Source organism: Pelobates fuscus, chromosome 8, assembly GCF_036172605.1.
Source record: "Pelobates fuscus isolate aPelFus1 chromosome 8, aPelFus1.pri, whole genome shotgun sequence".
Taxonomy (NCBI): domain Eukaryota; kingdom Metazoa; phylum Chordata; class Amphibia; order Anura; family Pelobatidae; genus Pelobates; species Pelobates fuscus.
Window position 1 is genome coordinate 27895862 of NC_086324.1, and position 26102 is coordinate 27921963.

General features: G+C 35.8%; 2 protein-coding genes across 23 annotated transcripts in view; one reads left to right on the top strand and one right to left on the bottom strand.

Annotated features, from left to right (window-relative positions):
* NEB (nebulin) overlaps positions 1–20022 on the bottom strand; it is a 140209-nt gene extending 120187 nt beyond the window's left edge. For 18 of the 22 annotated variants that reach the window (XM_063429516.1, XM_063429515.1, XM_063429505.1 and 15 more), the window contains exons 1-16: positions 19926–20022; positions 18875–18990; positions 18513–18568; positions 9936–9986; positions 6500–6631; positions 5673–5780; positions 5300–5404; positions 5094–5198; positions 4222–4326; positions 3770–3874; positions 3199–3303; positions 2525–2632; positions 1999–2115; positions 1468–1569; positions 237–344; positions 24–128 (exon numbers count right to left, since the gene is read on the bottom strand). In XM_063429516.1, coding sequence (XP_063285586.1) covers positions 24–128; positions 237–344; positions 1468–1569; positions 1999–2115; positions 2525–2632; positions 3199–3303; positions 3770–3874; positions 4222–4326; positions 5094–5198; positions 5300–5404; positions 5673–5780; positions 6500–6631; positions 9936–9986; positions 18513–18545 — 1389 coding nt within the window. In that variant the 5' untranslated portion in view covers positions 18546–18568; positions 18875–18990; positions 19926–20022. The remainder of the gene's footprint in view (positions 1–23; positions 129–236; positions 345–1467; positions 1570–1998; positions 2116–2524; positions 2633–3198; positions 3304–3769; positions 3875–4221; positions 4327–5093; positions 5199–5299; positions 5405–5672; positions 5781–6499; positions 6632–9935; positions 9987–18512; positions 18569–18874; positions 18991–19925) is intronic. The other 4 variants (XM_063429517.1, XM_063429501.1, XM_063429497.1 and 1 more) reach the window with 4 other exon arrangements.
* RIF1 (replication timing regulatory factor 1) overlaps positions 1–26102 on the top strand; it is a 335763-nt gene that overhangs the window by 163267 nt on the left and 146394 nt on the right. The window lies entirely within an intron of this gene.

Sequence of the window (26102 nt, forward strand, 5' to 3'; positions counted from 1 at the left end):
GGAAAGCCACGTGCGGTACTTACATCTTTACACTGATCTAATTTCTTGACAGCATCGTATTCTTGGGTGAGGGTTTGAGGGAAGTAGCAGCTTGTTTTGTCCTCTTCGTAGTCTGCTCTATAATTTTTCTAAAAAGAGAAGAAAAGTGCAGCTTTATACCTTTTACTTCATATTTTGAAATAAATTAATTATAAGTCAATATACACGCACAATATATTTATTTATTTTTCACTTACATCACTTTTAAAATTGGCGACTTTGGCACAATGTGTCAAATAAGGATCCTCGTAGGTGCCAATGTAATGTCCCAAAATGTTCCTGTTGTAATGGTCTTTGTATTTAAGCTAAAATTAAAAAATAAAGAGTGACGATTAGAAGGTTGTGAATAGAATTGACAGATGAAATTAATAAATCAATTTGTCATTAACAAAGTAAAGATTGTTATCTAATTGTATGAGAGAAGGTAAGAAAAAGGAAGAAAAAGAAAGGAAATCCAGCATAAACAACTCCCAAATATAAATGTCCTCTTGATGACCCCACCATCGTCCGATAGCCTTTGCCGGAGAGTGTTATTATGGCTGTCCCCGGCTCTGCCAATTTTATATTAAACATATAATCAGAACGGCATTTGGAGGGCTGAAAGTACCAGATTCTCAAAACTTTCTCACTCCAGTTTTCACACACCTTTCGATCCACATCCATCTCATATATGCAGTGATGTGACAGTAGTGTTGTTGAAACCCACCATTATCTTTTCCCTTGGGTATCTGTTTCAAGTCTACATCCAATTACCTGTAACTTTTTTTACTAACAAAACCATTTATCATGTTAGGAAGTTGCAACTTAGTAGGCTGCTAAGGGTGCAGAAACCAGCGTGGGGAGAGGCACCATGTTCTCTACATAGATAATAGTAGCTCTGTGGATAGCTTTTGAGAGGCATGAGCAGAACTCCTTCTTCCAGGTCAAAGGAGAGGAACTAGTTCCTCCATTATTGCTTAAAAGTGTTGAATGCTTGTTACGTGGAAGATGGCATTTGGGCTGTGGCTTTGTTCGACCAGTAAGCATACCAATCTATTAGATAATTTTATGTTGGAAAAAGATGATGGAGCTGGTGGCAAGATGACTGATATTTGGTAAGAGCGGTTGGGAGTGTGTGGGGAGGAGCAGAGACTTTCTAAGTATAGGCTGTGGGTAGAAAGGTTGGGCAGAGTTACACTCTGTTTGGCTTGACTGTTTGACTTGCCTCGGTAATGGATATTAAAAACCAAATCCTCTGGGGAAAAATTAGTCTGAGTATGTTTACTTCTCGTATGAATCTAGCAATGGACTGTGTAATGTGCGGCATGTGTCTGCTTAGATAATAGGTAGTTGCTGATGTTTTTTGTAAAGATGCAGTATTTTTATTGAGAAAACAGTATTACTAGTGGTAATAATAACAATAACAATTGTGTAATATATAATAATTACATCACTGTAATCTTTCAGAACATGATCAATCTGAAACTTCGGAGTATCACAGTAATTAATGCTTGTTCCTTTAGCCTTTTCGTATGACTCCTTGTATAATATCTGAAAAAGTAGAAAAAATGTTACATGTTATTCAATAAAATGAAGAATAACACACTACATTGCATGTTCTGAAATCTACAAACAGGTGTACAGATTGTTTTAATAACATCATAGCAGTAGTATTAGAAAATTACACTAATGTGATCCCTTTCCTACCATGTTGTCCCTCTCTAGAACACTGCACATTACTGTAAGTTTTATTGCTGAGGCTCTCTGTGATACACTCATCTGTGTATAAACTACTTTGTGTAAAAAAAACTCTGGTCTTGTACTAATCATATATGTTGCTAGCAATAGCTTTTAAAAAACATATCCGTAATGTCACCCAAAAAGACAAACTTGGCCCCTAGAAATTTTGCAATTTAAAAATCTGTGAGGTATGTATATGAGAACAATTGGTTTAGTTAATCGTAAAAACATTTAGCTTACATCACTGAGGGATCTTCCAGCTAACTTGAGCTGTCGCAGTAACGGGTTTTCTGTTGCGGGAAGAGTATGGTAAGCTGTAGGTCCCTTGGCCTTTTCATAATCAGCTTTGTATTGTACCTGTGAATTATACAAAATACATTCATTTATAAGATATTAGGTGGCGCTGAACACATTGACACATTTACTACCAACCATGAGTGATTGTTTTTAATATTAATGTTAATATTTTTATAGACACCATAATTTGCGTTGATTTACATTCACTTAATAATTTAAATAGATTTGTATATAGAAATGCAGTGTGCATTATCACTAAATATATGTAAAACATTCGTATAAACCATATGAATGCCATTGATGTGTTAGATGAGTTTAGCATCAACATAAATAGGAGGTAGGTTAATGTGGGAGAAAAGGACATTAATGCTAACATAATAGGTATAAATACAGGTGATCTTGGATTAGAGTGAAGGATTCACAGTGGTATAAAAAGGACTAAGTATTAACTTGCACAAATAATTCATACCGTGCTAGCATTTAGCCGGGCTTTCTTATTAGCCTTGTATTCGGGAGTATCAGTCTGCATGAAGTTGATTTGGTCTTTTGCATTCTCAAAATCTTCTGTGTATTTTCGCTATAGAGAAGGACAAAAAAGTTAGGACAAGGACAAGTATAATAATGTATTTAAACAGAAATTATCAAGTGTATATATTTGATTATTTTCACAGTGATTTATCATTTATGCGAATGTTCCAATAATTCCTAATCCTAACGAAAAAATTGCCATAAGATGGAAGTACATCCTGAGTCACAATCATTAGGGGCTTAGGAGCCTGAGATTTACTCGCAGTTGTGAGTTTCTCAGCTTTGACTTCAATGAGGACCCAGCACCCAATGCATTACGCTTGTTGATGTAAATTCAATGAAACAAGGAATTCATGTCAAAAGTAGAGGAATGAAAATTCGCAGTGTCTGCCTTTTCAAACACAGCTGTGAATTTAGTCTAAACGTTTAATCCAACAAAGTTAAAAAAAAAAAAAAAGAATGAGATAAAATAAATCAAAAAAGTAAAAAGAGGACGAATGGCATTTTTTTCTTTTTGGGGGTGGCAGGGGGGGGCGGTTGGATCCAGAATGTCCATTGCTTGAGTGTGATTTTTTTTTCAGCAAGTTATAAGACTGTTCCTCATTATATACTTACATCACTAAGATTGTCAGCGTTCATTCTTGCAACAGCAATTTCATAACAAGGGGTTTGGCTCCATTTGCCTTTTACTTTCTTTTGATAATCCTCGCGATATTTTATCTGTGGTTGAAAATGACGAATTAATGCTGGGATATGGATGGAGTAATGTAACTAAAATCGGAACATGGAATTAGTTTCACAGAGAGGGGAAAGAAATAGAGAGAGAGAGAGGGGAAAGAAATAGAGAGAAAGAATGAGAGGGAGGGAGGAATGAAGGAATAAGAGGAGGAAGGGAATAATGGAGGAATAAAGGAAGGGAAGGAGGGAGGATAGAATAAAGGGAGGGAGAATGAGATGAGATGGAGGGAGGGACTGAGTGTGGGTGGTATGGAGGGAGGGACAGAACAAGGGAGGAACGGAATAAGGGAGGGGGGCGGGAGGGAGGAATGGAACAAGGGAGGGGGGCAGGAGAGAGGAAGAAGGAAGGAAGGGAGAGAGGAAGGAGTTTGTTGACCCTCTCGAGGGAAGATAGAAAACATTTAAAGAGAGCCGCTAGTAAGTAATTTAGTAAATAGAACACACTTACATCACTGAGCTGCTGTGAAACCTTCTTTGCCATTTCAATATCAGGTCGATCGGCAAGAGATGTAAATTGTAACTGTCGTTCATTATATCCTTTTTTATAGTTTATCTGAAAAATAAACAAAAGAGTCATACATTCAAGCAGCCAGATGAATGGTGCAAATAACTGTAGTTTTCTGTACTACCATGTGCATTTTGAGACTGGAGCAAAATGTGTACGACCGCATGTGTGTAATGGCTGCTATTTTCAGTCCTTCTGCAGTGATGTAGAGAAACAGAATAGAATACTTGCCCAAAAATGTGTTACTCTACACAATATGAAATTCTATTCTCTGTTAAAAAGAAGGTAAGTCCCGGTAATTTGCATTGTTTTGCCAAGCAAAAGGAAAGTCTTCTCACCCATATATTTTAGTGGAATGATAAGTGTTAAGCTAACAAATCTCTTGTTATACTTACGTCACTCAGTGCCTTTTGAGCATGTGCAACTCTCTTCAGCTCTGGACTATCAGAATAAGGAAAAAATGTGCTTTTGTCCTCATCCCAATCTGCTGTGTACAGTTTCTTAGAAAAAAATAAATATTTTTTGTCATTTATTTTTCTAAACAGAAGCCAAGGCATACATAGAGTTAAAATTATAACGCGTAACTATGAAAGCATAAAACTAGTATTACTGGTTGCTAGAAATTTTTATTTTCATAATATATAGTGAAGCGTTTAGAGAAACAAAAAAAAAATAACGTGGCAGAGTGCCCCACTTGGTAGAGCTTTAAAATTAGGATAATGTAATGGGTATACTCTCTAAATAACAGGTGTGAATGTTTGAGATTTGACAGACAAAATTTAGGTTAAAAAGAAAAGTTAGTAAAAAAAAAATCAAACAAATCCAGTTTTGCTATTTTCAAGTAAATCTGTCTTGGCGGTTCTCATTTAATTGAAAAATTCTAAAGAACAGGCATCTCAAACAAATCACAAAATGTTTTGTAATTTTTGTCAAATTATTACACATTCTGTTAAACTCACTGCAATTTCTAATTAGTAAATCCCCTGGAATCCCTCCTAATTTACATGAATCAACATGAGTCTTGAAAGTATTATGGTATAGTCAATGCTAACTCACCTAACCATATATATTGTTATCACCGAATGCTCACACAGTGATTATTGCATTAATTTCCTATTTCCTACAAAGTTTAACAATCCTTGTGCCAGTACCCAAAGCGATGTTCTACAACACGTGGCTTGTCCCACTGGTACAAGGTTCACAGTTATCCTGGGTAATTATCATGCAACACTGTATTCAATATTAACCCTTTGAATGTAGAACTCACTTTGCTGAACATAGATGTGTTTTTCACAGCTTGCACAAGTTCAGGAGCATCAGGGGGTAAAAGGTACTTGTCTTTAGTATCTTCCCAATTCTGTTTATACAAAACCTATAAAATAAAAAAATTGTTGCATAAATTAGCATTTTTCATCTGTTGACAAATTAGAGCATATTTACCATTGGTTTTCCAGTCCCTATAAACACACTTACCTTGCTCACTTGTTGAGACACCTTTTTCGCATGTTCAATGTCCCTTGCCTTTTCATCAACGTGACAGTTGGTTCTAGCAACATTACCGTCCATACGGTATTTCACCTAATGTAGAAACACCATGAGAAATAATATTGTATGTGTTACTGGACTCCCAATGTTGGGCTTCATATACCGACACAACCACGTCTACACAAAGCACACTGTATTATATTAGCATGAAACGTGCAGAGATTACCTAGATGCCTCTAGGTAGACATTGCTAATCATGTCTGATGGGCATTAAAAAGCAAGAATCCCCTTACTCCCTTGGCTGATTTCTACATAGCATATTCTAGAATTTAGAATTTGCAGTGATTGGCATGGAACTTACCTCACTCAGCTGGTTTTGGACTTTTTTAATTCTGCGGAGCTCTGGAGTATCAGTTGTGCTGGCATAGGGCTCTCCCCTGTGTTTTTCATATTTTTCTTTGTATTTATTCTATAAATTTCAAAAGTTAAATAGCAATTGATTAGACACCACATTGAAACCACCAAGAGCTGATTTGCCAAAAACCACACTACTTGCCAATATAAAAGTAATTTTAAAAATGTAAAGTGGTTACTGGGAATATTAGATTGTTTCCATGGAGATTGTTCAATATTAGCACCTTTGAAACAGAGCTATTCTTTACACAAAACTATATACCGTAAATTTAAATAACTGAGATGCATTAAAGCATTCCTTACTACAGAACTGAAAGGCTACATAATAATATGTACTCCAGGCAGTATTTTATGATCCTATTTATATGTGAAGTAACAATTTCAAACAACTACGTATATGTATTCATTTTTTGAAAGTATCACAGAAGTATATGCATAGTACAGTACTCAGGAGTACCAGAACTAAAGGGCATGAAATTAAGTTTGAAGTTGTAAACCTGATGGATAATGAGAAAATGGTACTAGACATCTTGATTATCTTCCAATGGAAGTAGCAAAGTTTAAGAATATTTTAGATGTGCATAAAATTTAATTAGGTACAGACTTGATGATCAGAATGTTCTTATCAGTATTCATGGTGTCAGTCTGTTAGTTTGAGTCCAGTCCATACTCATGTCTCTGTGCCATAACCAAAATTGTCCTCTAGGTGGTAGCGGAGGGTCATTTGGATAACACATTTGATTCTCGAAAAACCAAATATAAGGTTTACCTTACCTGACTGAACATGTCTTGCATTTTCTTGCTGTGTGCTATATAAGGGGTCATGAACTTAGACGTGTCCACTTTCTTTCGAATTCTCCTCTTGGTGGGCTGTTCAGATGGGCCAACTGGCTCTTCAACCTTTGGCTATAAAGAATTCACACATTTTAAAATAAGTAAAAGTTTCATTTGTAACTTGTTCTAAAGCTATTTGGATCTTTTTAAATGTGGAAGTTACACCAGGAATATACGTTTATATACAGATACAGTTTATATATAGATTTAGAGTGCCTACATTGATATTTTATGAGGCATTGCACTGGAAGAGGATAGAGGACATGTGTTGACAAGTTCAATATACTGTGTATCAGTGCATAAAGAGGACATGGTGGGAACAATTTTAATTTAGTCACTCTTTCTATGCATCTGTCAGTCTATTTTTCCATTTATTTATCTATCTATCTGTCTATAATGTACATACTCATATGTACAGAATTTGTGCTTTCCCCAACATACATCGTGACAATTCTTGTGATGATACCAAAGGTATAATTTGGAGGCAGGCAAGTAACGTAACTCTTACAAACTCTGTCAACCAGGAACTGAAACCAATTTTCAAGTAACTATAATGTCTTTTAAGTAATATCTATTGATTTTCATGCAATATGTCCATCACAGGGTAGGCATTACACTTGTATACTTGCCTGATACTGACCTGATCAGTCAGATTGAAAGAGCACATCCAAATCGCACTACAGGAATTATGAGTCAAACAGTCATGTTGACACAGTTTTGCTTCAAGGTGATATTGCTGGCTGGTTAATTGACCACCTTGGATATTTACTAATGCAAACATGGTTGCAACTTGGATGGATATGCAGGTTACTGTTTTGACTGTGAAGTTTAAAGAAAATCAATACAGATCTGCTGGGCTCAGGTATTCATTGTACGAACTAAAAAAGTTGCCACTCTGTTTAACTGGAGGGGTAGCTTGCTGTTGACAATTTGGCTAAGTTTGAAAAATATTTTGTAGACCCATTACAAGGTTGATAACGTAGGCCAGATTCCGACCCCCTAGCTGCACTAAAAGTGGCTTTTTTCAGTAGATTAAACTGAAGGTTTTATAGAAACTCTATATGATACATTTACTTTAAGGGACATATGTATAATTAACCCAGGCCATGTGCAGTAGGCTCCTTGGCAGTGATCCATGCAACACAAGCTTAAGGATCTGGTTCTAAGACTCAGAAGACCTCTCCTAATTGGTTTAGTATTACTCCATGATAAAGGAGGGTGACAGAGGATATATAGCAGGAGGAGGAAGTATTTTTGATGCAATAGGGAGAAAATGTGCCTGGGATAAGAGAGGCAAGGCTTTTGGGAAAATAAATAAGGTAGCTTGGTAGGGGCAAGAGGAGAAATGGGTCTCAGTGGGTGAAGACACGGTTGTGGGTTGGTGGAATGTGGATGAATATTTATATGACTTTTTGGTAAGGATGGTGATGGTAAATGACAAACACAGGATGGCCAATACTGAAGAAGGTTGTAGAAGAAAGCAAAAGCTAAAAATGACAGGGCAGACCCTGGCGTTGGTCTGTACTGATCAATACGTAGCAATGAAGCAACAGCTTGCATATATTCTGCAATGGAAAAGCTAATAGCGAGAAATTAATTAGCTTAGCCGAAAAAAATGCTGCATTGCATTTGGCAACATTTTAAGCCTTTTTAGAAAGCAAATGATACCTTATCTAAGTGCATGTATAAATGGGGTTACCGGACATAAAGCCAAAGACAAATGATTTGCCCTGGACTAACTGTCCCACCATCATGAAAATGAGCTGTTTTATGACATGGATGAAGAATGTAACATGAAAAACACAACATTAAATTAAAACAATGTATAACACCCAAAAAGCATGAAACACGCAACAAAAAAGTTGTTTTTCACACAAAACATATATGTAGAAAACATTCAACAAAATATTTGTTACATGAATGACACAACAAAGACGAAAGACTATACATGGTCTGGAATCCGAGACCTCGGAGTGCATGAAAATATACTCCACTTAGGATGTTCCACAAGCACACACATAAAACACACATGTAGAAAATATTCAGCCATTTTACAGAATGGCTAAAATTTATTACATGAAACTCAAAGCACTAAACAGAGAAAATGTATGCAAGACTCCAGAGCCAAATATGGCCCAATCAAGTTTGTTCCAAAACTTACAAAATGTACATGTAAATAAAAGTATTCAGACATTCTATGAAATGGCTACAATTTGTTACATGAATGACAAGAAAGAGGACAGACAGAATGTGGAGCATGCAAAATGTTGTAGCATTGTTCTAATAGCTAATTGAAGGATGAAAGGGAAATGTCAGTAAAAAAAAAGAGAGAGAATTAACATGAAGCAAGGGAAGACTTAGTTTAGAGAGGTCTCCCCAAAATGCTGCTCCGTGCATGGATTTGGCTGTCAATGCAGTAACTGGTCACATTAATAATAATTTGGCTTTTACATGCGAATATTCACTGATTCCTTATAAAAATAAAAATCATAATTTGTTTTAAATTAATTCCTTACGTAAGACAATTGATTGGATAATGTTACTGCATTGCACTTAATTTGGCATCAAATCGATGCAAGCCTGTTGTAGGATAAGATGAAGAGTTTATAGCATAATAAAAGAAAAAAACTGCAGAAGTTGTTTTGTATTTTTTCCGGCATTTTTTGTTTTTGTTTGCATTTTTGTTCATTCACAGAGGAGGTTTTTCCCACCGCAAACATTACTTTGAGTAAGGAAACAAGTTAGATGCTATCAGAATTTAAATAATTAAATAATACCCTGATACTGGTGAAATGGATATTGTTCTTTATTTTACTTAATTGATCTACTGACAAAGAACGAATTGAAAACTGGCCTCAAAATTTTGTGTGAAATATCCTGATTGTATATATATCTCAAACCTGAATGAGGGAAAGTGTGAGGGAGTTTTGTTCCAACTTGGTTACTTTAGGAAAAGCTATTAAAGGTAGTCGTTTACTGTGATTTAATTCCTAATAAACAGAACCCCTTTTGTGGACATTATTTGCAATTTTGCAGATGGAGATTCCCTAATATGGGAAGACTATTTGAAAGCCAGGATTCTAGGCCAGTAACCCAGCCAGTACTATGAGATGATTTTTGTTTATTTTTATTTTATCTGGTATTTGTTTTATAAACATAAAACCTGGTTTTAAAATAATATACCATCTATGACTGGAGGTTGAAAACAAACTGTTCGAGGATGACAATTCTTTGTAGCATTGTAAATATTGTAGCATTATGAAAATCATTATTTCCACTTAGATTCCAATAGTTTAAGATGGGAAAAACCCTCCGAATGAAGCACAGGTTAATTGCATGTTAAATGCCGCTGACTCTACGTCCGATGAAATGTTACCTCATCCTCAACAGTGTCACCATCTTCGATGATTGTTTCTTCATAAAAATACTATAAGGAAAGGTCAAATCCCAAAGATTAATATACAGTATGGACAGACTTACCTTTCCCTTAAAGACATCAAAAGAAAATAAAGAAACATTAGGGGTTATGTATAAACCACATTTCTGGTGCAAAGTTCTAAAAGAACTTCCAAAAGAAGAAGGAACCAACAGAACATATCATTGGTTTCCATCGTGACAGCTCCAAGAATTACTGTTTATTCACAACCCCCATTGTATCTCGTTTCACTAATAACAAATAGTGGGGATTTATAAAAGCGCTATAAAATGGATAATAGCTACCAAGACAGGGCAGTCACCATGGAAACCTGGAGCACTCCTGCAGATTCAATTGGTTTCCATGGTGACTGCTGAGTTTAGAACTCACTTTTTTAGAATCTCACTTTCTGGTTAGCCACATTTTGATAATGATGATGTTTTTTTCATGTGAAGACATTGTCTGAGGTTTACCATTGAAAGACTAGGGGAGTGAAAAATGCCATGTGTGGCTTCATAGGATCAACATGACAAATCCCAGTGGTTTCTGTGAAATATTGTTTGTTTAAAAATCATCACTTGTTAAGGTTCTTCAGATTAGCTTTGATAAATATGGTTGGGTAGAATTTGATCTCACTATTTTGGGAAACACAACGGGAGTAATCTGTAATGGTAAAATTAGAGAACATAGCAATCATCAAATAGTACTGAGGGGTATATTCACTAAACACCGAATTATTAAATTTCGTTCACTAACAAGTTAGTGTTTGGTGAATAAACCACTTGTTTGTATTTTTACACAGTAGAACATTGCCAGGTCTTTCTGCAAGATGTGGTAACATGACAACTGATATGGAAAACCCAGCACATAGAAACCAAGCTGAAAGGAAGACATTTTGTTTCTGAAATAGGTATTTTATCTAACTCAGCTGTTTTTGACACTCAGTTCTCAAGTCACCACGGTGTGCTGTTTAGTGAATACAGCTCTTTATGTCTGGTATAAAATTATGCTATATTTTGATTCTGTAACCAATTATTAAGGTCAAGATTGCCAAGAGGGTATTTAACATTCAGGCCTGTTGTAGGCCTATCCCTTCTTACTTGTTAGAAAATTTTAACTGTTTTATTGGGCTCCTGGCTACATGTGTTAAAACTTATAGAACACACCTATACACCCACATTAACACACATAGACAAACACACATTAATATACACACAAAGACATACACTTTTACTAACATTTGTATATCAGCACAGTCCCAGAGAATGGTACGAAGACACATACTGAGACACATACATAGATAAAAACCAATGCAAATATATGGACAAATATTTAAGATCATAGACACATAGAATAAATTTTGTTTTGCTTTTGTTTTCCCCCTTTGTTTCTCGCTTTGTTCTTTATATTATATTTAGCTAATCTCCTCACTTGGATTACTCTATTTTAGGGGACCATGCAGGTCTCCAACCTGGTCAAATAATTAGGTAATTTAAATATTAAATTGGAAGTTGTGAAGAACTGACAAAGACGTTACATAATTAGGCAAATATAGCCAAGTTGGATTTTTTTACATTCAGCTATTTTGGCCTAAAATGTGTAAAGCCCTTGTGAATTATCCAAATTATCCAAATTCACAGTTTATTGACCCAAATTTTTACAGTGCAATTCTCACATTCCAATACCCAGAGGAGAATTGCGGTTAGTAGAAAGAGCCTATTTTCAACCATTATGCAGGAGATATTAGTGCTAAACATATCTGAGAGACTTAACTTCCAGACTAGAATCAGCGCCATGCTGATGAGACCCACAAGGTCAAAACTGCAGTCCATGGCTGTTTTCTGATCACTGATCCTTTTGGAAGACCATGCATTGGTTTAAAAAAAGCTGTGTTCAAATATTGCCCATTTCCAAAGGGCCTCTGCAGAAATGTAGTATGACGTCTTAAACAAGATGCCTTTCTGTGGTCATTTGCATATCAAATTGTGAACCTTGGGATAGTTGTGGAAACATGATTCCTCGAGTTTCTGAGCCCAAGAAGGATTTCTCAGAGTCCAACATGAGATTTGCAGGTGATGCACAACCGTAAATTTTCTATTAAATTATTTTGTAATGTAATGGGATAGTATCTAACACCCACCTCTCCTTTTAGCACTGAAAGAATGACTAACAATCTCTGCTAGAAAAACTGCGGTGAGGATGGTCAATACTCGTATCTATGGTGGGAGTACTCCTGGACGCAACTGTTTTGGATACAACTGTTTTTGTAATCTACTCCCACACTTTTAGGCAAACATATCCCTCTAGATCCTGATGTTTGTCTATTTTCTAAACCTCTAGACAATCCTACACATGCAGGAAAAAAAAGCTAGTTGTGAAAAACGCCCTGGGCGCAAGACACACAAGTGTTCATCTGTGGAACTTGAAATATCTTCCCTCTTCATCCACTACCATCTCTCTCGTTAAGGAATCGATAAACATGAATCTCCTCACTAATTTTCTACATGATATTCACAAACTTTTCCATAATATATAGGACCTCTGGCTACCCAATCTCTCACTCCCAAACCTACCAGCTAATCACTTTATTAGATCATTCTACTTTTCTTTATCTCACCCTATCTTAAACTCCGCTAGCAAATCTTTGCAAAAATCTATGGAACCTGAAATTTTCACTTTTTAAAAAAAGTTTATTACATTAAATTTCACAATATATTTTTAAATGATGCATATTGATATTTTTGTGAAAGAATTTCCCTTTATTATTGGTTGAGCAGGAATAATGATTCAGAATCTATTGTTATCTCATCAACTTCTGCTCGACATAACTTGCCTTCTGTTGTGATCAGTCCGTGTGAAACTTCATCGGCAAGCAAGTTAAGTTAAGCAGCAAGTGGTCAGATTACAGCTGTGTCTAACCCAACATAGCTACTCAGCCAGATAAAAAGTAAATTTTTTAATTTTATTTTTTAAATCAATATACCGTACATAACTTGAAAAAAGATCATTAACAGTAATAGAATACAGATTACGGAACAGTACACAAATACAGTTTTAAATTGTACAAGGCTACTTAAAATCACCTATCTCAGCAAACAAATATGGGGATTCAGTTCCACAATATGGCCATATCGTGTTAAGCCAAACATTGCACATGTTTCAGGTGTGACCTTAATTCCCTCTTTTTTCATTAAAGGTAATTAATGTTTTAAAATAACATGTAAAAACGTGATGACAGTTGTCCTTTAACTGTCTCTTTTTTTGTCTTTTTTTGTTTACTGTACATTCAAGCATAATGTCAAATATGTTTTATACCTCACCCAAACAACTGCTGCACAAAATAAAGCGAGCATGTATTTTAATTTTAGAAATGCTATCATAGTATTAAGGAAATTGTAGATCACATACATCTGGGATGCCAAGGTTAGCCCATGGATATATAATGACTTGATTGGTTATTTTTGCAAACCGTTCTCATGGCCTACAAATTCCAGAATCATATTTTCCGGTTGCTCAACAGGCAGAAGAGTTGAGGCTCATGTCATTGTCTCTGACATTGCGTCTAATCAGTAATTACTAGTTAAATGAGGCAGCTTCAAACCAATTTGCTAAATTCAGATCAAAATACCCAAATATCTCCAACTTTGCTGATATGCATTGTTTGCTGTTACCAACTTGTCTATTTTGTCTATGTCTCATGTTTTAAATGTGATCACAAGTCACTGAGTTAAAAGACCAGCTCCGATACGCAAGAACAGTCAACGATATATTGACGATATAACTAAGGGACATATTCATACTCGGAAATTAATTAGTGGGAGGAATGAATGGGAAACGCCAATTTAAACTCAAACTAGAGAAATGTTTCCTTCTGAGCTATTTTTTCAACAAGGTTATTTTGTATTACACTTGCCAATTACATTTTCAAATAAGCACAATTTGCTGTTTGTTGAATAAAACCAAACGTAAAGATTTTTTTTTTTAGGTTATTCAGTAACATTTTTAAAATTGGTGGGGGGAAAATTAACCAATTTGGGGCAATTTAGAGGCTATATATCTTCGAGATATCAACTTGGAATTTTAAAAACTGGACTGAATTCATCTAAAAAGTGATCACAAATTCCCTGATTTCCAAGCTCCAAAAATAGCTGTGGAATAAATACTCAAGCAATTCTTTGTAAATTAATTAATCAATTAATTAGAAAAAATAAATAAACTTATTCACACATTTAAGGCAGCTGTCCTACATTTTAGCTCTAATTGCTTTTTAGAATTGTAATTCAATGAATCTAGAATTTTTAAACTTTGGAGACACATTCTTACATTAGAGAATAATCTCATGATATTTATTTTTGGTTTTCATTCAATAAGTTCTACAAAGAACACTAGAGATAGTTGAAAGGTGCATTTTTGGTCGCCACACTGATTGTGCTAAATTGAATAAGTGGTGAAATTGTATTTAATTTTTTTCTGGTTTTATTTATTTTAGTAAATAATTCTGTTGTTAATTTCAGCTTATGCTGTTGATGAAGTATGGGCCATGCCAAATAGATCAAGAAAACCAGGTGATATTCTGGGGAAAATGCTAAATACTATGTAACAGTATAATGGTTTCAATGGTCATTTGCTCCAGAATTGACCGTGTGTTTGTGATTAATATGGCTGTGCAAAAACAACTCCAAAAAAAGTCAATTGTAAAACACAGTGTTTGCCAAATAGGTTAAGGAATTAGCAAATAGCTTTAGGCCCACAAACGGGATACTTAGTCTAGGCCATGTGACAAAAGTGTGTGTATCAAATAATTACATTCTAGCCTAGAAACAATATTGTTCTATAAAACTTTTTAAACAAATATTTTTTTTTTTTAGCAAATATATTAAAACATACATAGGGTTATTCACCAAACTTAAAATGTTACTGAATTTAATCTAAATAGCAAAAATGAGGGTAAACCAGCCACACTGTGACAGGAGCTGAATTTGGTAAATTTTCCAAATCAGCAATTTTGGTCAAAAATCTTCCCTATGGATTTCATTCTCGAAATTTGGAGTTTAGGAAATACACCTGACAGAGATGAATTTTGTCCAACACCCTTTGCAGCACGTTGTAAAGTGATACACTGGAATCTATTCTGAAAGAGGAAGTCAAATGCTTGCAGGGTGTTGCAAAACTTATTTTTACACCGCTCTACATGTACTGTCAGCGTCACTGGATTCATACCCCTTTCTGGAATATTCCAGAATCAGGAGTCCAGCCAATAGATCCAAGTTTTTGCTAGACTCCATTTTACTGAATTATCTGCTAATATTTGGGATTCACTCACTAAAACCTGGATTTTTGGGGGAGTTGCTGCAAAATGAATAGGTAACCTCGAAGTTAGGCCATAGCTCTTTGAGAACACAATACAGGAAATTGACAAACAAATGGAAAATGTTAAGCCAATCGGGCTTATATACTAAAGAGAGAATTGACAGGAATCCAAAGTGAATTTAAAATTTAAGGCCGAAATATTTGAAGTAGGAAAATACTCAAAGTCCGCTTTCCAGGCGTTTACTTAAAATGTGTATTTTCTTTATCGGTTCTCCACAGTACCTAGATTAGTAAATAATTCCATTTAAAGCAGCCCATAATATACTGATATGAGAACATTTACAGTACAATGCAATAAATTACAACACTAAGTCTAAAACATAGAAATATACCTCGATACATATACCTATGAATTCGTACTACAATGACGATAGAGCTTGTCTTCAGACAATGGTTGTCGCCAAACAGAACATTTTGCAGAAAAATAAAGTAAAAATGAATTTACTTTAAATTTACTTTAAATGACCACAAAGTCATACTTTTGTGAATAAATATACCATACTATATTTTCACCACATACACAATTTTCATGAAACTACATAAAAACACTTGCAAGGATATTCCCTAAATTAAGAATTATCTGGAGTTCAAAGTGAATTCAATGTGAATTTCAAATTTAAGGCCGAGTCGGCCAAACTGGAAAAATTCTGCAAGATAACTATGCTTCCAGTTCAGCTAGTTCGGTTTTAAATGTGAAATTCACTCTCAATTCTTGACAATTCTCACTTCAATGAATAGCTTTGTAAGAGGGACAACAGGCCAACATAATGAAAAGGTTAATCAACGAGTCAGATCTGTCACTCGTGAACTTGCAGACAGCATCAGAACAGCCTGGGCTCTCGTTACGCTCACAGACATCAACTATTTTAGCATACCATTATACCATTTCAGATTTCACATACAGTAAATTATAAACATACTGTAACCTTCTACCCACACATTCGACAGACTTACTGTGACACATTTTATCAATTATATATATATTTACAAAATGGAATGAGGCGCACTCGATGAGTTTCTAAATCAACTAAATTCTTCTTTAATCCAAAAGGGAATTTAACATCTAGGTTTGAGTCTCATACCGAGACCTTTAACTTGCAGATATATATATATATATATATATATATATACAGCTAATATTGTTGACAAAGGGTTTATTTACTTAACAGTGTTGACAACCATAAATGATATTATAAATAACATAATAATAAATGAAAAATTTAATTGAGAAGATTTGGTTCCAAATAGCTATTGTTGTCCAATGGGTTTGTGTATGTATTTATTGGTAAATGTATAACAATAAGTAAATGAATCCATGAATAGGTCAATATATACTTCAGATGAAATCCATCTATACATTGGAATCCATTCTGAAAGAGGAAGTGTATTCTTCTACGTATTTAGAAATTACATATATATATAAAATCTGATTTTTTTTTTAAAGACATAATTAAGTGCATTCGCAATGCATTTAAAAAAAAAATTCTATTGAATACAATATTTTGGTGCACTCTAGGTTCATCGAGCACATTACTGATATATTTTTAAATACCAATGTGGGGCCTCCATTTATCTATTATTCCTCATCTAAGGATAGAAGGGAGGTATGCTCGTATTTATAAAAATTACATTGCACCGTACTTCTTATTAGGGGTACAGTTTACACATTCCCTGTGAAATATTTAGTTACATATGAACATTTTTGCTTACGGCAGCATAAATCACAAACACCCAACCTAGATCTGACCATGATGTAACAGAACGTTGTGCTACGTTCTGCAGTATTAGGATTCACAGCATGTTATACATTTCCATAAAGGGGTAACTGAATTGAAATATTCTCTTGTCCAGCATTCCAAAGACAGAGCAGGAGAGAAGATGGGTTATTAACCAAAGTGAGAATTCAAAGTGAATTTTAAAGAAGGCCAAAGAACCTTACCTGAATACTTAGCTAAATTAGAGAACTTTCCAGTTCGCTTAATTCATTTTGAATTCACACTTTTGTGAATAACGCTGAATGTGTTTTCAAAACATCCTTTTTTTGTTGATATTTTTGTTTACATCATATGCGAGCCTGTCCCATGATGCCATGCAGACGGCTTATTTATGTGCATGCGCATACGGCACCAGTGGAAGGATGTCTGATGCGCAGGCCTGCACATGGCATTATGGGAAAAATATACTTTAATAAGCATGCATTGCATCATGGGAAGTACTTAGTAGCTAATAGCATTATATTTTCTCAGCTCCAACCCTCATCCCCCCAAAATACTTCAGCATTGTTTAATAAGATGAGTGAAACAGGACTATCACAAACTCCATGGTAATACTTCTTCTTTCACTCTTGCGTGATAATTTTGCTTTTTTTTTTTTTTAAATCAATGCGGGAGAGATTAACCCCACTTAGACCTTATGGCAGTTTATATTGTATGTTTTTAAACATTCCATATCATTCCATAACATTCCATATCATGATGGAATATTCAGCTAATTTAGCAAAATCACTGCTGTATATGACTGCAGATTGTAAAATAAGCAGAACATACTATGTCCGTACAGAGTTTGAAAATGGCATTGTACAGCGCTACGGAATCTGATGGCGCTATATGAATAATAAAATAATAATAATGTCAGTGGTCTTCAAGCAAGTTAAAGTAAAGAGTTCAGCGCACATCACCAAGATGAAAAGGGTGAAGTGACTGCAGAGTATGACTACTGTATCATGGGAAGGGTGCATACCTTTCATATCTCTGTATGTGTCCAGAACTGCTGACTATTTAAGTATCAAAGTACAGTCCTATCCTCTATCTGTACTAAACCTATTAGCTGATGTAGCTTGATGATTTTTGCATGTGTTCATTCCCAGCCCTCTCTCATTCACTGCCACTGACTTTATATACGTATAAAATAAATATAATCAATATATAATACACAGTAAACTGAATGAACATGTATTATTTATCTATTAATTACATTTATTTGTATTACTGAACTACTGTTTGTTTTTGATACTTGATTGCTTTGATAAATCGTGCTGGAAATCAATTTAACCCTTGAGCCCATTAATAATACTTTATCTGACCCTTTAGCACTCACGCAGTTAAACAGACGCACACGTTTTTCTGCCAATCATTTTAGGGAAATAAAAATCTTGTGGCTGTTTCTTACCTCGTACTCCTCAATTTCCTCGTCGTCTGCCATTTTTAGGGTCTTTCACCTACAAACTGATCATATTTGCAGAATGAGATAAATATCATTACATAATATCATTATCCAAAAATGGCATGTTAAGAATATATATGTATAATTGAGTAAAACGTATTTTAATGTATAGTATAAATATCATATATACATATTTTTTTTGTGCTTGAACGATATATTACATATACAATATTACATTTTATTAAAAAAAATTAGCTGCACTGCAGTAAAGCCATTTATGAAAATATACAATTTGTGCACATGAATAATTCAATCGAAGCACTATGCATCTGATAGCTACATAACGTATAATAAATGTTTATAGTAACCTTAGGGAAACCAGAATATCTGTGTTCTGTACAGCATGGGCGTTTCTTGTAGGTCCCCTTTTATAATTTAGTTTTTCTGCACCTTTTTTTGTGGGGGGTGGGAATGAGATGCAAACCTGAAAAAAAAATATAAAAATCCACCGTTTGGATTCCTGATTTTGAGAATATAAAGACAGAGATTTTTTTTTTTCTTGTTCACTGTGGGATGGTTTAGCTGGGGCCTCTGGGAGTAGTAAAGTGAAGCTTTATAACATGGGATCCCAGCTCCCAAAGTTAGTCTGTGATGCCTTACAGCAGCTGTTCTATGGTCCAAAATATGTGACCATGAAAGCTAACACCGTGCACTGATTGGCTGGATTTGTTTAGCCAGTTCAGTTGTAATACCTTCTGAGGCAAGTGGAGCCCACTACAGCAAGTTAAATATAGGAACAAGAACTGTTCCATTTTAGTGCCAGTGAGAAAATTAATGTATCTTTACAATAAAATAATTTACAATAAAATAATTTAGTAGCTAAATTAAAATGCAATGTGTTTGTGTTTGTATGTGTGTTTGTGTTTGTGTGTGTGTGTGCAATAGTGTCTGATTATTGCAATAATTCTGTTACAGTGTGTACAAACATCAATTATGTCTTATGCTGGGAAAAGTAATCTTTACAAGACATACTGCACTCAGTACAATAGTACATAGATATTTTATCTCTGCCAAGCAGTGATTCTACTGCAATTTGATGAACAGCTGAAATGTCCAAAGGCCGCTCTTGAAGACTAGATAAAGGGGAGTTTTTAGACAGAATAGTCCACAATTCGTAGATAAAGAATGCTTTAACAGACATGGTCCATAGGTAACTTGTATTAATCCAACTGATGTGGACTACAGATCTCAGCAGCTGAGAATGATGAGATTTGCAGTCCACAACACCTAGGTTATATTCCCTTACCCAAAATCAGATGGCTGAGCGTTAGGATCACTGAGCTATGGACCATGCAGGCTACAGAGTTGCAGAGTATCACAGTGGAAAAGAAAAACGAAAAAAAACAAACAAACTCTTACCAGTGATATTTAATTAATTTCCTTAGCAGCAAAGCCTCTCCAACTCTTCCCTCCTCAGAAACGCTGGGTGAGAGCAAGCAACTGCCTCAGCTTCTAAATTATCATGTGGCCAATGGAGCCAATGAGAGGGGAGCTAGCTCATGTTTCAGATGCTAAATATACCTAGTGACCCCTCTGAAGACCACCTGTTCAGCAAATCCTCAGAGAGAGGGACTAGTCCGCTTCATTCTGGGCTAACACACACACAAACAAGTGAGGGAGTACTCAATGTCTTTTAACATGAATTGGCAAATGAAAAGGCAAGCTGAGAGGGTCTGTTAAAGGCCCCAATATTGGGACATAGAGGGATTTGCATAAAAAGCAGTTCTAGGCCAGAGATCTAAAAGTGGTGCTGTGACCATGGAGACCAATGGAATGCTCCTGGTGGTTGTTCCACCTATAGAATGTTGCCCCATAATGTCTCCAAAATGTAGCCAGGAATATGGCTACGTGTCCTCGGAGACCAAGAGATGTTTCTAAACTGATGGAGGTTTCAGACCATCAGAAGTCAAACCTCTGAATACCCCATTAATAAAATTAAATGATTCACAAACAATTGGTTGGTAATTTACAATAAAAAAAAAGTGAATTTCAAATTATAAGCCACAACCACAGGACCGAAACTTTGAATTTATTTTGAATTGCTGGCAAGTCACAGTTTAGTGGATATCCCTGTGAATGGCATTGATTCCATAACTCACATACATTAAAGAAAACAAAATTGGCGGATTAGAAAAAAACTCTTCACGATAGACGAGTTAGAAATGTTGGAAACACATTTATTTGTAATATATCTTGTGTCATTGACGTAATCACAATTCACTGTTTAGTGGATAAACCCCCTGATAAAACTGGACGTGGACCAGTAAGTAGTGATATTTCTATTAGTAACACTACAGATGTTGAGGAAGACAATGTGTGTATTTTTTCCGATGACACAGATTTGCAGCTGGGTAGATATTCCTGGAGTGTCAAGAAAATGAGTTTGGATTATAAGAAACTAGACAAATGGATGTTTGGAAAAGGAAGCTTATGATTCAATATTACAAATACTTTTTTTTTTTAAATGTTGTGTGCAATTCTTAAGACCGATCCGCTGAATGGTGCAGACAGAATACTATTCAGTTTAGTAGATACTGGGTGGTGCAAGGCCTGCAATTATTATGTAAATCAAGACAAACTAAAAAACATAACTATGGATGGGGTGAAGCAGTACAAGTATTCAGGTACCATAATGTAACAGATTATACATGTACAAGAGGTGACTTTCTCTGCACGTAGACATCAGGATAAGCAAGATTCAGCAATGTCAGCTTAGTTTGGAGTTGTGGATACATGGAACAGCCTTCCAGCAGTGTAGAGGTCAGAGCATATAAAGTGCTTTAACCCCTTAAGGACACATGATATGTGTGACATGTCATGATTCCCTTTTATTCCAGAAGCTTGGTCTTTAAGGGGTTAAAAGAGCACTAGCACCAGGATAAGAGTGCCCCATTTCACTGTGTAGCTCCAGAGATGATTCTACCTGTAACAATTTCTTATAAACGGCCTCGAAATATAATTCTTCTACTTTGTGTTTTCAAGAATAAATATAACCTTTACAGTTTAGATTCAGTAATTATTGCATGTGTTTGTGGTGGTTTCTCGTATGTTTCTTTGTCAATGTGCGTGATTGTTTTTGTTGCATTCTGATTTTTATGGTTTTTCATCATACCAGTACTAACCTGCAAAAGAATGAAGGTTAAGACTTCAAGCAAGGCTTCAGATGGGTGAATAAGGGGTTCTTTACTGGGGAAAGAGAGGTTTCTGATCATCCAATACACTGTCTGGCAGTGTTAATTTTGGCAGCAAATTTCAATTACGTTTTATTCATAGTATTATGACTAAAAATACATTTTAATTTTAGTCGTATTTTAGTCACCTGAATTGTTTTCGTTTTAGTCGTATTTTAGTCGACTAAATCTCGAAAAGTTTCGTCGAATAAAATTTTACTAAAATTGTTAGTCAACAAAATTAGCACTGCGGTCTTGGTTATTCATTAACCATAAACTGCTATTAATGGTTCCAGCTTGACTATATTGGCCGTACAATTGTATTCAATAAACCAGGAAATATCTTGGTTTTTAGAGGGCATTGCGAATTTTAGGGCAAAATAAGCAAACTAAAAAAAAAGCTCCAACGTAGCTGTGTTTTGAGCTCATCTACTCCAAATAAGTGAGCACCTCACCTGCGGCCACAACTGTCAGTGAATAACGAAACGGATAAGATCTAGAAAATCTACTGGCTTCCTCTGCTGGCAACAATCCCTGCAGCTAGCACTGGTCACAACACTCACAATGTGGCCTAGTTTGCTTTTAAAAAATCTACTCTACGACAGATGGCAAAATGAGCATGCATGGATAATGACATCAGATTTTATGGCACTGAATTCCACAGTTAGATCATTATGTATCAAGCATTGCTTAGCATGCAGTGGCACAAACAACAAACAAGATCTCTGCTTGGTGGATTATTTTAATTCGGAAAACAAATGTGTATCCTTGTTGTCATTCAAATGGATAGCCTAATCTGCGCATGCACTAGGGAAAAACACAAACCTAAGCCAGCTAGCACGGGGTAAGGTATTACACTTGTGCAACTTCAGTTTGGCTGATTCAATTCATATGAAAAAATAATAATTTTCAGGTGGTCTGATTTTGGTCCACGCGGCAGTTCAGCTACAATTAGAATAAACCAAACAAGACAGAAGACGGGCCAATCAGTGTAAGGCAAAATATAAATATTATCCATATGTTTTGCATTACACTGATATTTTCGCCATTTGGCTCACAGATCATGTGAGAAAAAAAGAGTAGCCAAAGTAAATATATATATTTTTTTATTGCTACTAAGTTTTTCCTTATATGGTCCACTTCTCACTGTGTGATTTGCGCATAAAATCAATATTTAGTGGCTGGGATATCCCCTAACCAGGGCTGGATTTTCCCTCTCTGCTGCCCCAAGGCCAGTTTCCTCAATGCCAATCATTTATACGAAGCTTGCTGTATGTGATTGGAAGGATGAATGTGACTAGTTTGGGGTATGTGATTAGATGGACTGGTTATGAGCATGACTGCATGGTAATTATGATTAGGTTGGTGGCTGCATGGCAATAAGTGCAAGGTGGATGGGGGGTAGGTGACATGTTATGTGGCCAAGTGTGTGAATATGACAGGGCGAGTAGGTATGACTGGGAGGTAAGAAGGTGGCACTATCTGACTAGGTCGATGGGGGAATATGATCAGTTCGGTGTAAGTGGCTGGTTGGGTGGCTTAATGGCAATATGTATGTAAGAGCATAGTTGTGTGGAGTGTTAGTGAGTGTATGTGAATGACTGGTGTATTTGTGTAGAGCGCTAGTGTATGAATATAGTGGTGTACCTATATACAGTACCTGTGTGCTTGCAGGAACATATTTGTGTGAAGTTTTAGAGTGCATGTTTGGGTATTTAGAGTGGATGTTTGGGCATTTAGTGTGCATGTTTGGGTACTTAGAGTGCATGTATAGGTTTTCAATTATTTATTTTTATTTATTTATAACATATTTTACCAGGAAAGATACATTGAGATTTCTCTTGTTTTCAAGTATGTCCTGGGTAATTCCCACCTGCTTCTTTTTATCTCTCTTCAGACCCCTCTATTCATTGTTCTCTTCATCACATGTGTTCCTCTCCCCTTTTCCTTTATTATGCCCTCTCTCCATAACCTTACATTTCTCTAATTGATCCCGTTCTTCTTGCCCCCCTTTCCTTACTTGTTCCCCTCTTCTATTCGCGTCATCTCTCACTTGTCTTCCTCTTCTTCCTCCAAATCCCTCACTTGTTCTCATCTTCTTTATCATTTAAAATACTTGTTGCATTCTTCTGTTCCCTTCCTCACACAATTCATCATCTCATTCTCCCCCACACAGGCAGCTGGAAGTTCAGGAGGTATTGCGGAGTTATGAAGCTGATGTCATCTCAGTGCGCTCTTCTGCAGTTTCGCCGTCTGCCGTCTGGATGCTAAGACCTGCCGTTGTTAGTGCCGAGCAAGAAGGTGAAGGAGCTTGTCGCCTTTTCGCCTGAGCTCTCCTGCTGTACCACAATCAATAGATGGCTCAGCAGTGCCGCCCCACTCCTGTGAGCCACCCTGAAGCTATGGCCTTAGCAGCCTTATGGGCCTACCCCTAACCATCAACCACCTGTTTTTTTCCCAACAATCATGTATTTATTTTATTTTTTTGGCACAATAAATGGAATCCCAAATTATGAAACAAATGAACATGCTCATCAATTGTCCAATTTATTTGTTCATGATATGTCCATGTGGCGCTTCCTAATTACAGAATTCGGATAACCCAATGATCAGACAAAATACGGACAAATCCCAGTTTGTTTGAAACTAAATGCACAAGTCTAGTACTTATGTTAAAAATCGTCTCTGAGCTCCATACTTCAGTTATTTATCAAACTGTTTAGGAGAGGCAAGAAATGGAGCCCTGCACATTGTGTTAATGATGCTCAATTTACAGCTACAATGGGTATGTTGCTTATTTTTGTAGTGTCCCATTTAAATGCTGATCTCAATAATTTCCTACTTATCAGAGCTCTATTTGTTGTTTTTATGGTATTGTATCATAACAACTCTTCTGGAAGATCATAACTTACACCAGTTCTTTAGCTGAAAATTCTTTATTGGGGTGATTTTCCATGAAGACTACTTAAAGGCTGGAATGGGGTCGGGTATTTTCCTTAAAATGTTTTTAAAACAATTACTTTTCAACTAGGAGATAAAAAAAAATTAGAAATTCTTGTCTAGAAAGCAAAAAAAAATAAAAAAAATAAATGCTTCCTAACAAGGTGCTCCATCGTTTTAGTAAATGGATCCCCCCAAATGCTAATTTGTTAGGAAAAGCAGTCTTAAAGGGACACTCTAGACCAGTAAAGCACATTAGCTTGTTAATGTGTGTACTTTTTTCCATTTTACAAAAAGTGCAGACTTTGACAGAAACTGGAATCTTTATAACTTAACCTTGTGACACCCCTCTGGCTGTGAATTAGACAACCAGTCCTATTACTTCCTGGTTCGGTTAGCTCAGTGGAAATAAATTCAGGAGGCAATAACCCAGCACACCTGACTGCACCTGCATTGAGCTGCATTGGGAAGTCTGTGATTGGACAGCCACGGAAAGTCTGGGCGGGGTTAGATGGGGAGGGCTTACAAAAGCTTTAGACAAGAGATCTGCAATTTTTGCAAGCTGTTTTCAGATATACCATCAACGAAAACATGCATAATTAAATGCAAGCATGTTTTTATTGGGGGTATATCCACTAAGCAATGATTTATTTTATTTTGTAACTTTATTTGAGCAGAGGTGTCCATTTAAACCTACCAATTGATCCTCATTTACATACATATTGTACCCTATTTAATATGTAAGACCTTCCATATCAACTCTTTGCTGCTCTCATATAAATGGCTATATGCCAGTGTGTAGCATTAAGGATTATCACCATTTAACTGTGTATTCTTAACGTTCTATGACTGAGAAAGTGTATCAAGACTCAATAACACAGCAGAGAAAATGTATCGCCTAGCTCCTAATTATAGACCATGAATATGGAAGACTTGTATACTTAGCTTCACCCATTCGCACATGATCAATGACAACATCTATGACCTTCTAAAATCACCAGACATATAAATCTTTGAGCACAACTGTATATCTATCTATCTATCTATCTATCTATCAAACTGGATATCTATCTATCTATCTATCTATCTATCTATCAAATCTTAAATGTTAGGCAACAGACAAAAAGCTTCTGGAAGGACTAAATATGGTTTTGTCACCCATCAATATTGAAAACCTGTGTCCTTAAAGGGACTCTATAGTCACCAACCAAAACAACTTTAGCTTAAAGAAGCAGTTTTGGTGTATAGATCTTCTCTGCTCAAATCTCTGCAATTTAGGAGTTAAATCCCTTTTGTTTCTGTCCATGCCGCCCTAGTCACACCTCCCCTGGCTGTGACTCATACACCATGCATGGAAAAATATAGTTTCACTTTCAATTAGATGTAGATAGCCTGCTCTCTAAAGTGAACTTTAATCATACACGGA